Raw genomic sequence first — 15,193 nt, 5'->3', positions numbered from 1 at the left:
AAGTCCTGATTGTCCAGCTGCAGTACACCGCCCCTTTAATACTCTGTGAAGTTACTATAAAAGGGTATAAATATGAAGGTAAATATCCAACCACTTAGATATTTTTAAGCATTAAGTGCACATTCGTTGTCCTTACTAGTATTGTCATTATATTCTATAGAAATGTCAAATCTGTTGAAGCTACTTACGAAATGCATGTCGATGTTTGTATTATGGTTCAAATGTTAATGCAAAATTCGCCTCAGTTTAAGTTTGTATACAAGGGCCGGGATTTGATAGAAAACTTTTTTTTATTCCGTTGGACACGTAATTGTCTCAAAATATCATCTAGATGGTGCTGTTTGTTAAATTTGATAACACCAATACTGCTGATAGAGTAACAAGATTTATACTGATAAGTTGCGATGTATTTCATTTCAGAGTGTGCGAATAAAAACCTAGGTCCTGAATGTAGAAACCGTTGTAACTGTAGGGATACCAATGAACAGTGTCATCCCGTGTATGGAGTCTGTACATCTGGCTGTGCTGAAGGTTGGCAGGGACATCATGGGACATGTCAAGTCGGTATGTAAAAGGCAGTATCTCAGGAAACTACGCATTTCCTTTTTTTTAAATTTTTGTGCACAATTATCTAACACTCTAAGTTGAGATAAAGGATTTCATTGCACTGCCATCTAGCCTTCCATAACGTATGCTATACTCTAACGCAGCATAAAAGACTATATTGAAATATCATTGTGAATTAAATTCCAAAAAATATTTTTATTTTTGCTCTCTAATTATTGTTTTATTTTATTTTATTTTATTTTGCAGAAACATCTTCACTCCCTTATTTAGCCACAGCACCAGAATTGGTCAATAGGACAAACAATTCACTCACCATAAGGTGGCAAAAGTGGTCACCGCCGACCCAATCAGGGGATGGTATATACTATAGTGTTCACAGCTACGTCATTAGATTTTGGCGGCAGAATGACCTTCCCATCAACGTAACAGTATCAGCAGCAAACCATACAACTAATATCACAAATCTTTCTCAGTACACAGAATATAATGTCACTGTAACTATCAAGAGTAATGCAGGATATCAGGGTTTTCCTAGCTCACCAACCACTGCAAGAACATGTGGAGGTAATTATGATATTGTCCCCGCGATTGGCTTGCCTTTTTGTTTGCGATAAATAAGGTCATTTGTTATATAAGAATTATATACGAAAATACCACAGGCTTTTATATATTGGTTTAGACATTTCAAATTTTTTTTATCATTTTTCAGAACCTGTGACACCACCGAAACCAAACGTCGAATCTTTTCTTGCCCCGTCAAAAAGATCAACTAAAATACAGATAAACACAACGGTGCGTACACCACATTAATACACTGTGTCATACACGTATATCGTTAAGTGAATGTAGTACATGTAACAAAGCGGAGTTCGTGCTTCTCTGAGAGATGTTCTCAATGCACTTGGGTGCAGAGTTATTTTAAAAATATATTCGCGTGAAGACACGAGTTTGAGAACATCCCAGAGAGCGTTACCCACGGCTTAGACCCCATTTCCAGAGATTAGATCGATCTACTTTAGAGCGACCTAACTCCCTGGGGGTTCACGCTAAATAGCTGTCAGCCGAGCGGACACGAAAGTTAATTACCCCCTTACAGCTTGTAATAGGCGGGACGGACTTTTAAGCCGAATTATCTGACAGTAATCTAGTGAGACTCCCCGCGGGGATAGATCGATCTAAAAGTTCTGGGAATACAGCCTTAGTGACTCAGGGAAATAAATGTGTGATTATCTTTAAATTAAACGACGGATAGAAGAAGTAACTATGCAAGTTTTATGGTCCATTGTATAACCGAGGCCCAAATCTGCTGTATTTTAAGCTTATATCGTTGGATTTAACCTGTCTATTCTTTTTCAAAAGAAATCAAAAGAATTCATTGATTTTAGGGGATGAACCAAGATATCCATAGATGCGATGGGTTTGCAAATTTGACTGTTCGATTTGAGGGAAAATACCATGACAGTGGCACGATGGGAGTGCTGCATGTCAACGAAACACAGTCGATTACTATTACCAACCTCATGGCATATAGTAAATACACCATCTACCTGACAGCGTTTAACAACTTAAAATTGCCAGGGCCACCAGTGACAGTGACTCATACAACACCTGAAGGGGGTAAGGACTTCTTTTAAATTTTCTTACCCTATTTATTGTAAATGAGCCATATGCAGGAGGTTTTATTATGGATAAGCTTTGTTGGTGAGTTTACATAATACAATTTATTGGGTGTTACAGTTCCACCAAAGATGGAAGCACCAGAGGTGACATCTACTGGAGACAGCTTTATAGAGATAACATGGCGTGCGCCGTTCCCTCCAGGTGGCGTTATCGTCAGTTACGAGATGACGTTCGTGCACTGAACAGTCCAGTCTGTGGAATGAGACGGTGACTACTGCAGACATTACTAGTATAACTATTGGCAATTTGCGGTTCAAGACCACGTACTTGCTTCGAGTAAGTATACTTCATACCCTCATCCAAGATATTTTAATGACGAAAGTATCGCTTTATGTGTGTTTAATGAAACAAATAACGACAAGTTCATGCGGTTTTGCACTGTAACCCTTATGCTCCTATATACTGTTTTCCCCCACCGTTAGCGTTTGTCATTTTAGATCCGCTGCAAAACTGCTGTCGGCTATGGCGAATATAGTGATGCAATTTGGGCAACAACGGACGAAAAAGGTATCACAACGTCACTGTCATAGCTACATGTACCCTCGGGAATTCTGTGTGGCCATCGTGCTACACAGTTTAAGAATAAAGTCCTTCATGTTTTAGACTCAAAGCTTAATTTTTCCTTATTTTTTTTAATGGTTTTATTTAAACGGTGTAAGTTTCCAACTGCATGTAGGGTGTTTTCCCTTGCTATAATGTAATGTAATGTCCGTGTCACAGGTACAAATGGTGGCGCTGTAGCAGGAGGTGTGTTGGGGGTTCTTGTCCTGGTGGCGGTACTTGTGGTTGTGGTTGTCATATACAAAAGGTAAACCTTTGTAGATTACGATAGATAGTGCTTAAATAAACAAATGTAAATGTAAAAATACGTTATTATGTATATTTGAAGCCGTATATATCATGAACAAGAACTTCATAACCTTAGTATACATAAAGCAATGTTAACATGTATGCACTATGGCACTTTAGAGAAATATGAAATTAGATAACCATATGATACAGTTAAATTGTATGTTGCAAATGCGGCCCAACACATCAAATTGAGTCATCTAAAATTTTACAAATAGGCAAAATTAAATCCTTAATTATGTTGTACATGTGGAAGTCAAAGCCTGTTCAAGACTCTTACCATTATTTGTAAACTTCTTTTGCAGAAGACGACGCACTCAAGAGCTTTATGAAATTGATGCCTTTTCTGAATTGCAGAGAAAAGAAGGTATTTATTTTTCACTAAAATCTATTGTGTCCAGCAGCTTTAATTCTACATGCACTTGATTAAAAAGTAGATCCCATTATCTCCTTGCTGTGAATTTTTAGCTTCAGATCTAGATGACCATGTATATGAATCTCCGGTTCAAAGTCTGTATGAAAACACGGAAGACGAGCATCTCTATAGCAGTATCAAAGAAAACACAGAAATTCCTGTCGAGGACATCTTTCAGGTCATGAGATTGAAAACCAGAGATATTCTTATCGACGAGTATCAGGTATGATTTGTCCACGTTTTAATACACATTGGTGAAATCATAAAAAAAATTCATAACTCCTATTTACTGATATAAAGTGTGCAATAAACAAATGTTAAAGTGTTGTTGTACTGTTATTAGGTCAGTTTATACATTTTGGATTTTTTTTCAGAAATTTCCCATCACCTTGAAAAGCCCTTGTAAAGCCGGCCAAAAACGAGAAAACAAACTAAAGAACAGGTTTCAGAACATTATGCCATGTAAGCCGTCAAATTTGAATTTTCTACAGTAAAAAAATTCAGCTTATTATTATTTTTTAATGCTGCAGTACTTGCAGTACATGTGCGAACACAGAGTAATATAACAATGAAATTACTTGTTCAATCTTATAGAAATTTAATATATGAACATATATATTGTATACATAAAACAAATTTAAGTTATGCGCTTTATCTAAATAAATAACACAATGTGCTTACGTCCAATTTTATACAAATGTTTATTTTACATTAGATGACCATAGCCGAGTTGTATTGGACCTTTTGCCAGATGATCCCAACTCTGACTACATCAATGCAAACTATATTGATGTAAGTTGTTCACATAAATGTATTTTGTTATATCATTATTCACGTTCGTGTAATGTACTCTACATACAAGTACCAGCATATATGTTTTTGGCCAATTTAATTTGTTGTTATCAACATTTGATAGTTATTTAATCCCCGCATAATCGGGAATGGTATTGGCAGTTTTTTTTCTTTTGATTGGTTCACATTTATCTGTAAATATATATTACTTGATAACGAATTTGCTGCGGTTAACAAAATAATGAAGCCAACGATTAAAGCCATACTTCACCATTATATTTCATTTTTCAGGGATATAGCAGACCACGTGCTTTCATTGCTGCACAAGGTAACTGTAACTTTAAATAGTTAAAGGATATCTGACCTCTCTTACAAGCACGCCGCCTATAAGGCCTAATCAACATTACGCGAATTAATGAATTCCAATTTGGAACCAACTGTACACTGCATGTTTGTTAAATTATTTGTTACTTGCCATAGCAGATGTAAATAAATGATTTCATTTCTAGAAAAAAATAATTTTTAGTTTACTTCAGGTCCAAAACCGAATACCGTAAACGACTTCTGGCGGATGATATGGCGAGTCAAGTCTCCACAAATTGTAATGTTGACGAAAACTGTAGAAATGGACAAGGTATGCCAATAAATAACCGTAAAAGTTTTTTATATTTTAAGCATTAGGTTAAGCAAAAGGCGCATTAAATAGAACTGCAAAATGTTATGTTTTCTGACGTTTGACAGTCATAAGAATAAACCGTGCGTATTCAAATATATCCAGATTATTTTAATATTAACCCCTATACATGCATATGTAACGTGGCATCCCGTTTTTTCGGCTCAGCAAAAATGTGAGCATTACTGGGCAGACGAGGGAATGAAACAGTTTGGCGAAATAGAAGTGACCACAGTGGATGAAGTTCACGGACAGGACTTCTTAGTCCGAAATCTACAGTACCGTAAAGTAAGCACAGTGTAACCCAGTACACATACATGTAAGAGTTGTCATAACAATATCGTCATGCAGGCACACACATTTCTTTCTATAACCAAATCCGTTGATCTTATTAAACACGTGCCCGAAATATAAATATTGATATTTGTTAGCATGTCATTAATATCGAGGGGTGTTGTTATTTACTTTATAAAACTCTGGATGACTTTATCTGACTTAAGAAAGAAGACCAGACAACCCGTACTGTGAAACAGTTCCACTTCACCGGTTGGCCTGATGAAGGAGTGCCTGTCAAGCCGACGGCTTTGGTTAAATTTCGAGAGGAAGTTAAAAAGTATGAAAGCCAAGTTTATGACCAAGGGCCTATCATTGTACACTGCAGGTGAAATGTAATTTTAATTTCTTGCTTTTAATATACTTTAATCTTCAACAGTTTGTTTTTTATTCATAAAAAGTGAATTCTTCACGACAACTAATATATATATGCTACTGTACAATGAGCGTGTGTCCTCCTGCATATGCAAACAAAGAATAGGATAGGATTGAAAAACCTCTGCTATTAAAATCATTTGTCTCGCTCCTTTTTAGCGCCGGGGTTGGCAACACTGGTACTTTTGTAACGTTAGTAAGTGACAGCGTGCAGCGAATAAGAGCGGGGAGTGTTTAGTAGAGTAACTTAAGTTGATTGACATGCTCTTGTGGTATTTATACAACTGCGCTTAGTGTAAACAGAGAGAAGGCCGCTAGAGATTGCATGAGGTAGTTAGAGAAATTAAGGAAGCGGCGCGGGTAATAACTGGACAGTAGTTCAATAAATAATAAGAAAGATAATATCTGAGTTGTATTTGCTACCTCGCGTAACATGACGAAGACAAGCCAATAGCTTCGTCACAAATGGTGGAGGATGCAAAATATTATCATAGATGTTTGACATCATGAGTCTTGTCGGGAAGAGAGAGAACGATCACTGGACGAAAATACGCAGGTGAACACAAAGTATCTAGATGGGAGATTGGAATTGGACAAACATAACATGGAAGGTAAGACAGTTGCTTTAAACGGTTATTTTGGAAAATGCTTTTTGTGATATTTAGATGACTTTATGGTAGCCAGCCACAATTTCAAATATTGCCTTAGTGAGGTAAACATAGTTTTACGAAGGCTGAGAAATGCAAACTTAGCATTATCTGAATAGTTTCATTGCGCGAGAAGAGGTCAGGTATTAAGGGTACATAGTTTCAGTAACTGATATTCGAGTTGACAAAGTGTAAGGCAGTGCCAGAATTCCATGCCCATTTGAATGTAATCGAATTTCTAGAAGTAATGAATTATTGGTTATTGAATTTATCCCCTAACAGATTTCAGCTAAGCAGAGTAAAAGTAAACACCTCGCGAATACAAACGCGATTAGCCGCCGCCCTTACCATGAGGGAAACGTTGAAGAATAAGATTTAGAAAAACATAATGACCCTGCACAGTTTTTTTAATGATGCATGTTTGAACAGAATACATATGTTAGACACTATCTCGGCACAAGTACTTTCCTTTAAATTAAAACAGAGTGGCTACGAATTTAAAGGTCTGGAATGCTTTTAACAGTTAGAGAAAGGTGACAAAAATATGACATTGTCAAAATATCAGGATTGCGAGGCATTTGTTTTAAAGAGGAATTGTTTTAAAAACTCCAGCGTAAAGATAAGAATTTTGCGTCAGTTATCACACACTTGACATCAGACGAACTTCTACTTAGTTGCAAAGGCGCTCGGCTACTTGTTGTTAGAGATAGGAGATAACGTGATAATTGATGGCAGAAAATCACCCCACCCAGGAGGTTCTTTGCAACTTATTTTTCAGACAAGTTAGAGTACAAAGTTTTGTCTAGTTTACACGACGCGGTACTTTTTGGAAAAGGTCATTTACAGATGTCATTATGTTCGTTCTTGTGTTAAATGTTTGACAAGGAAAGTTCCTCCAAAACACCCAGGGCTTCGTTGCTAACTTTGCCCATAAATAGAGTAAAAAAAAAAAAAAAAAAAAAAAAAAAAAAATAGAAAAATAGAAAAATGAAGAAAAACGAGAAAATGAGACTGCAGGACAAGCGAATTTGTCCCAGACCACTGATGAATTATTTGAAGTAGAAGCCTTACGAGGTCGCGTCAGATAAAAAGTTGAAGCACATGATCTTATTTAGTGGAAATGGATTCCCTTTTGGTTAGAATATTAGGGATCCAATTAAAAATTAAACGAGGCGACATTAAAGGGAATAATATAAGAGTAAAGGAAAAGAAGAAAATATATTAAGTTGTGTGTCAATGAAATAGAACACGCCCGTTTAAAAATTGATGAACAGACGCAATTGACATTAATACGTTGTAAGACGGACAGTAAGATGGGAGTAGCAAACGCGACGAAGTTGAATTCTAATTGGATAGAATTAAGATTTTTATAAAGAGACTATCATAAAGTGATGTCATTAAACCTTTGTATGGAAAATATTAAAAGATGCTCTTAAATTTCAATGCCATTAACGTTTGTTTTTTAAAAATGTACGCTAAGTCTTTTCTAGGACAATACTATTAGGAGTTCAACGGCGATATGGTTGTCCCTCATTTTCCCTCAGATTCCGGAAAAAGATTCATGTAAGTAAGTTTGAGTATTGATTAAACAAATAATTTGAATTGGCTGTAGACTTGTTATAAAACAACACGTAAAATTTGTTTGGTGAATATATTTTGTATGTCTTATATTTTCCGATACCTTCTAATTTAGATAAATGTAAACATTATCCATCTTTTTGATACGTCTAATGTTTATTAAGTAAATTCATTTCCGTTTACATTTTTTGCATCTATTGACCTTAAGAATTTTACAGGTTGCGGAATGTTTGAAGAGATGCCAACAGCTGAGATATCTCACTTCACTGTTGAAAAATTCGTGACAAGACGGAAAACTGCATTTGAAAATATTTTGTTGTTGACTTGAACAAAAATGTTGCACTAATCAATATTGATAAAATAGTTTATTTTTCCAGGTTAGCCAGGCAGCGAATGAATTTTTCATTGTTTGCCTACCCTTGTAATTTTGATATCCATCATAACGAGTTTTTCATTTCTTTTACAGGATATGACACTTTAATGACATTCACTTTAATTTCAGGCAATACTAATTATTATTGTACCTTTTTTGGTTTAGGGCTCCTGGACTTACAGTCTGCGTAATTTCAGATGATGAATCATAATTCTTTTCATAAGAATACCCCTTCTGTTTCGCCCACTACCCCCTTGCAATGTCAAACATCATCGATAGTGCGCATGCACCTTTGAAGGTGACAAGCAAATATTAAGATTATGATTAATCTACATTATTGGAAGTCCCTTCAATAAAATTATGTTTTCGGGTTACGAAGAATAAAATTGGAGAATAGTTTGAACTTTCTCGACAAATTGCCTTAATTCAAGTCCTAATCACTGGCATTTCGACGATCTTCTTAAAATGATCTTGTCAGTTGATAATGTGGTTATATTAGCAATCAAGATCGAGTGGAACAAATGAGTTAATGAGAATAAATAATGCAAGGATAAATGGCCTTATGTGAATATTATTTGATATATTGTGAGGAATAAAATGATTAAGATGTGGCGGATATCAATGTGGTTATGGATAACTGAATATGTGGAGTTGAGGTATAAACGTGTGCCCATGACGTCATATAAATACTAAAATCTGGGACGCCAGATAAATATTAGCATCTGGGACGCCAGATTGCGTTATTATTATTTTTATTATTAGCATAAGTATTATTGTTGAACAAAGTATCGTATTATTAGCATGGTTCCATATATGTTTTATTGTTATCATAATATTTTGGATGGATAATACTATGGCAAGTTAAAATCTTGCCTGTTAAATGTGACTGTATTCAAGTTTGATGATGATTGTTATAATATAAGTAGTTAAGTTTTTATTGACATGCATTTCTGCCTCATTCATTTGGATATATTCGTAAACGCTGGACATAGACATTCGTGGATATACAGGAAACTGTGAACATTTATCTACACGTATGCCAACGTGCGCGAATAAGACGTTTATCCATATACAATGAGTGGCAGATGACAATCGCTATGCACTGTCTAGAAGGACGGATTTGACATTATATGCTAACTGAACTTTCGTGCTAAAATTCAATGGAGGATGTAACGGACCATACCAAATGGAACTATTCATTTGTGGGAAATGAACTTTAGATTTTATTGGTTAACTTTGCGTCAAATGTTATTGCAAGTGGTTATAAGAAAATGTTAAATATTGTGTATTGAATAGTAAATACGTGACTTATGAGAAGTATATCTTTATTCAGCCTGTCGGTCTTATAGTTATTTGTTATTGATATTTAACTATACAGTTATTGGTATAGGAACAGTGTACTTAACCTTTATAAAGATGATGACGTGAAACTGATGATATGCATTAAGGAAGATTCTTACTTTATTATTTTTCGGTACGTTTTTGTTCAATCGTGGATTGGGTTTGATATAAAACGATTGTTTCTCTTATAGCCATCAAAAGAGAGCGCTGCAGTATGGATATATATGATGATGAACAAGTACTTCATCATGAACGGTGCGCTGGACAGGGGACGGCCGACCCTATTGTCTCACGTAATGCACTCCATCAATATCTAAAATGACAAACAAAAGAGAGAAAACTATTAAAAGTATCTGTACTCTTGGGCCGCACATTATAACATGTAAATGCACATCCACGGAAAATCATATTTCCTAAAGAGTTGTAAATCTATCTTCCTTTATATTTGGGGTTTCATGTCAATTTTATTTCTATCTTATAGTAGGTTTATAATACAAAATCTATGTACTTAGTTTTGTTTTGCATGAATTTATGATAAAAGACAAATGCAGTGTTTAAGAAAGTTTATTTTTAATCAATGTATATTTTAATTTTAAATATGCCTGGGAACAGGCATATCTTCCCCGGGAGATAATGTAACGTTAGTAAGTGACAGCGTGCAGCGAATAAGAGCGGGGAGTGTTTAGTAGAGTAACTTAAGTTGATTGACATGCTCTTGTGGTATTTATACAACTGCGCTTAGTGTAAACAGAGAGAAGGCCGCTAGAGATTGCATGAGGTAGTTAGAGAAATTAAGGAAGCGGCGCGGGTAATAACTGGACAGTAGTTCAATAAATAATAAGAAAGATAATATCTGAGTTGTATTTGCTACCTCGCGTAACATGACGAAGACAAGCCAATAGCTTCGTCACACTTTCATTGCAGTGGACTACCTTTTAGAACAAGCGTTGGCCGAAGGAAAGATCGACATTTTCCGAGTTCTTCAGTTATTACGAGCATCCAGACCGCAAATGGTGCAGACAAAGGTATGACGTTTTAGACCGCATTCAAAACAGTGGATTAACTAGTCCGAGGGTCGATTCTTGGACAATCCCCCCCCCCGGACAATTCCCCCCAGGACAATCCCCCCGGATGATTCCCCCCAAGATATATATATTTATATGTAAATATATAGTAAAGAGTACAAAGTTTAAACATTTCATCCATTTATTTATAATTTTAGTGTGATAATACAAAATGATTTGTTTAATGATGAAGTTGTATTATCACACTAAAATTATAAAAAAATGGATGGAATGTTTTAAACTTTATACTGTTACTATATATTTGATTATACATATATATATTCTTCGGGGGAGGGGGATCGTCGGGGGGGGGGGGGGGGGGGCTGTCCTGATACCCCGAGGATCAAATATGGCCGATCCACTTGAATACTTCCCCGCGGGGAATCTATTCAGAGTCTATTAGCGGGTTAAATGGCAAGCTTTTTGGTGGGTCGCTCGGTGTGACCCTCGGACTAGTTAGTTCACTGTTCTGAAAAAAAAAAAGACGTAAGGGCATTTTCATTTTAACTGAATGGTAGACAGAGACGTGACAACGTAGTGTGTGAATATGCAATATACAGTATACAGTGTATTACCTAAATTGGCCTGACATGGGTAATCGGTGAGTTGATGTGTGTTATAATTGCAGTCTCCACTGTCATACTACCACTGTAACGATGTCATTATTTCTGTTCCTGGCACAATGTTTAAGAGAAGGGAGGGGTAAGGGAATAACCTGTACAGCGGCATGCGTTGCTGAAATATTGCTGACTGGTATACAGTTTATTTAAAATGAGCTTTGTTTGCTTCTTATAGGAGCAATATTACTTCATCCATGATGTGATGTTGGAAGAACTGCATTGTGGTTTAACTTCTATGTCAGTGCAAGACTTTGCCACTCGTCTGCGGAAACTGAGACGAAGAAACAAATCTGGACTGACCAAAATGGAAGAAGAGTTTGTGGTAGGCCGTGAACAAAACGTTTCTTTTTATTGCATCATTTAGTTAAATTTGAATTAGAGGAAAATCAAAAGTAATTTTTTACACTCAACTACATGCAAAAAGCACCCAAGTCTTTTTTTCCATACTATAAGTGTGTTTATTTCGTTTTTTTCATCGTTTACCAGGTACTGGACCTCATGCGGCCTGAAATAGAAGAAAGTTCCACAAAGACTGCCCTGGAGGCCATCAACATTGGCAAGAATAGAGTGACTTATATTGTAGCAGGTAAGTTTTAAACCACTTCAAACCTATCTCACCGTACGTAACTTCACTTTATCATCAGGTTTGTTTTGTTTCATTATACGTATCATTAGTACAACCTATTAATCTGGAACTGTTTTCGTCCATACACGTATATACCCGTGGTCTTTTTTTAGAGTCATTGGATAATGCTTACATTTCGAGATGTGCTTTTCTAGTACCTTTATTCATCTCAAAGTATATCTATAAAATTGTCCAGATTTTAATGTTCAACCACGCAAAAAAACGCTGTTATTTTTATGACGTATTAACTTTTGTATTAAAGCAAATTATTTATTTTGTCTGTTTCAATATGAAGGTAACCACTGCAGACCACGCCTTACATCATACACGGAGGACAGCACTGATTACATAAATGCAGTTTTCATAGACGTACGGTTTAAGCACTTCACTCACAAATAATTAGTGATAAGACAATGTGCATGTATCACCTTTTCAAAATGTTAAAAACAAATATCAGTTAAATGTATCCCATTGGTTAAAGTAACATTATAAACTTTTATTTGAAATGATTGTAAAGCTATTGCTTTCCTAAATATACGAATATTTTCTTTTGTAATAGCAGTGTGTACGACCGCCTAACATATAGGAAACGAAATGTTTTAGGGTTTCCAACGCCGAAACGCCTATATTGTGACGCAGATGCCTCTGCCTCATACGATCGTTGACTTCTGGAGTATGTTGTTTGATCAACAATGTGCGACTATAGTTATGCTGAATGAATCCAGCGAAGATAGAGAGGTAAAAGAATACAAATACTACCGAGAGATTCATCTTCTTATATTTGAGTCAAGTCAAAATGATAACTGACGTTAAAGTTGATTTTTGATTATTCCAAATACATATTTAATTTAACCGTCTTTGATGCAAGCACCAGAGGCTTGTACTTTCATTGCGCAAAAACAGCGCTAATACTGGTGTTTTTCCTCAGACAAGTGGTGTGTACTGGCCAACAAAGAAAGTGATTTCTTACGGTCCTTTTATTGTTGATGTGATATCTTCGCGCCAGAGTGGGAAAGTCATCACCGTTAGAGAGTTAAAATTGATCAATTCTAAGGGTGTGAGTACGTTTTCAGAATTATATAATTATTCGTAACTTTATACAGTGTAGAGTAACGCAAGATGTAACACGCTCTGAATCGAAGAAAGCCTTTTTAATTTTCCTTCTATCATACTTTGATGTGTTTGGGATATTGGAAAAGGCGTCCCAATTGGATATAAACAGAACAAACGTTGGTATCACTCTTTTGATATACCTCTTTCCTTCAATTATTATAGCACTCAGGCTCCCCAAGAGAAGTTCGCCAATTCCAGTTTCATGACTGGATGATATCAGAACCAGTGCCGCCATTACCGCGTGCGTTTCTTGAGTTGTTTGACGCAGTTCAACAATGGCAACAGAAAAATGGAAACACTTCCATAACTGTCCACTGCATGTAAGTTTAACAAGACACATGCTTTCATAAAATAATAAGGTTTATGAACGCAAGCTAAAATTACCTATCGTTCCTAGTTTTTAGGCCAACTTAGTTGAAGGCCTTTACCAGATTGATACAAGAATATGTTGTTACCACCGACCGCTGCTAATAACATTTTGTTTTACTTTTCTTCAAACTGTAAGCCAATTTAATCAATCAATGTTCAAATAGAATTATAACAATATGATATACGCGCCTAAGGTCAACGCCTTATTGTCTGCCCTTTTTGTTGAACCCATAATTCATAAACTATACTGCCTATACATCATCATTGGATAGTTGTTTTTTTCTTCATGCCCAAAGAAATATTGAGCAAATGGAAACCCATTTTGTTAATTTTTCTATAATAAAGGAACGGAACCCACCAGAGCGGGTTGTTCTGTGCCGTGGCTCGCATGCTGGACAAGCTGAAGGTAGAGCAGGAAGTGGATGTCTTCCACACGATGAAGGCTGTCAGACAAAACAGACCTCAGCTGATCGATAGCAAAGTAATATACAATAAGAATGTGTATCTCTGCACATTTTACAACTCATTGAGACCGAAAATACACAGGTGACGTTGTGCTGAATACCCAACTCTTCTAAAAGTACATACATGTGTACAATGCACATATCAACCGTCTGTTCTCTTTTAAACTAGTATACCTATACCAGTATGGCAGCATATTTTTGTAATATCTCATTTTATTAACAATATACCATTTGTTTTTTATAGGAACAATACGCATTTTGCTACGATGTGGTTGAAGAATACGTCCAAAAAGTTGACACGTACGTCAACCTCCAGATGTAGGCCAACGGAGGGACTTGAACTCGTAGCCAAGCTGTTACAATGAAATGAAATAATTCTGAAAATAATGAGACTTTATGGGGAAAGTAGTATTTAATCAGTGGCTTTCAGTAAAAGAAATAAAACCTAAGTATAGAAATATATATATTTTATAAATTATCGGGGTAAGTATATGGGACGGATGGCACCTGTACTATGTAATGGGGGAACGGAGGACGGTTCCTATCTGACTACCAATCCTGTCATACAGGTGTGATTATTTAAAAATAAAACATTTGGCAAACACATACACGTGTCAGGCTTGAGCGTGAGTATTATCAGAATTTTAAAAACACTGTAAATAAAGTCAACTGATTGTATTTTTTGATAATTTTGTGTATATACCGACCGTGCATTCTGATTTTTTTAATCGTACATGCACTTCACTCCTTGGAATGTAGCAGGAGAGGCAAACCCAGTAGTTTAAATATATGAACTTTTTTACAGCTCTTTGATAATCCATATTATAAATATAAAAAAGCCACCATCTGCTTAAATATGTCTGTTTGAAAAAAGTTTGTAAATAATAATGGAAATTGAATGCACAGGGAAAGATAAAGAAACCATAACCTTGCAAAAAGGCCAGAGACCCTGACTCCCACACCGACGTGAAATTCACTGACGCCACTTAGACTGGGTTCCCATACTTAGATCGATCCATTTGGATCGACCAAACTCCCTGGGTGTTCACAATCAGCTCAAGAAGTTTAAATGTCTGTCACGCCTACCGAATCAGCTAGGGTAAAGATAACTACCCCGTAACTGCTTTACTATAGGCGTGACAGACATTTAAGCTGGCTAAGTTGATCGCAATTTAGAGAGACTCCCCAGGGAGATCGATCGATCCAAAATCTGTGGGTATGGTCTCTTAATGTCGGACGTGCATGAAATATAAATAAAAAGTGCATGGATATATGATTTTATACCAGATATAAAAGTCCATAATATTTTTATGAA

The 15,193-nt window shown here is 36.0% G+C and overlaps 2 protein-coding genes across 2 annotated transcripts; both read left to right on the top strand.

The window, feature by feature from the left end:
* Window positions 1-2,424: 2,424 nt before the first annotated feature.
* On the top strand, window positions 2,425-5,922 carry LOC106158806 (receptor-type tyrosine-protein phosphatase alpha-like). The gene is made up of 12 exons (XM_087010396.1): window positions 2,425-2,523; window positions 2,685-2,754; window positions 2,968-3,055; window positions 3,402-3,463; window positions 3,565-3,734; window positions 3,886-3,973; window positions 4,227-4,303; window positions 4,595-4,631; window positions 4,840-4,937; window positions 5,145-5,264; window positions 5,477-5,637; window positions 5,844-5,922. Exons 5-12 carry the CDS (start codon window positions 3,693-3,695, stop codon window positions 5,920-5,922), a joined length of 702 nt encoding a protein of 233 aa, XP_086866522.1. The 5' UTR covers window positions 2,425-2,523; window positions 2,685-2,754; window positions 2,968-3,055; window positions 3,402-3,463; window positions 3,565-3,692.
* Window positions 5,923-10,540: 4,618 nt separating this feature from the next.
* On the top strand, window positions 10,541-15,193 carry LOC106164728 (receptor-type tyrosine-protein phosphatase alpha-like). The gene is made up of 9 exons (XM_087010324.1): window positions 10,541-10,648; window positions 11,483-11,629; window positions 11,794-11,893; window positions 12,228-12,301; window positions 12,536-12,670; window positions 12,861-12,989; window positions 13,208-13,365; window positions 13,760-13,895; window positions 14,123-15,193. The coding sequence occupies exons 1-9, from the start codon at window positions 10,634-10,636 to the stop codon at window positions 14,198-14,200; spliced, it is 972 nt and encodes a 323-aa protein (XP_086866450.1). The 5' UTR covers window positions 10,541-10,633; the 3' UTR covers window positions 14,201-15,193.

Source organism: Lingula anatina, chromosome 1 (assembly GCF_051362555.1).
Source record: "Lingula anatina isolate TDL-2025a chromosome 1, LinAna3.0, whole genome shotgun sequence".
Taxonomy (NCBI): domain Eukaryota; kingdom Metazoa; phylum Brachiopoda; class Lingulata; order Lingulida; family Lingulidae; genus Lingula; species Lingula anatina.
The sequence above is the reverse complement of the archived record's forward strand: the minus strand, read 5'-3'. Positions and strand labels throughout refer to the sequence as shown.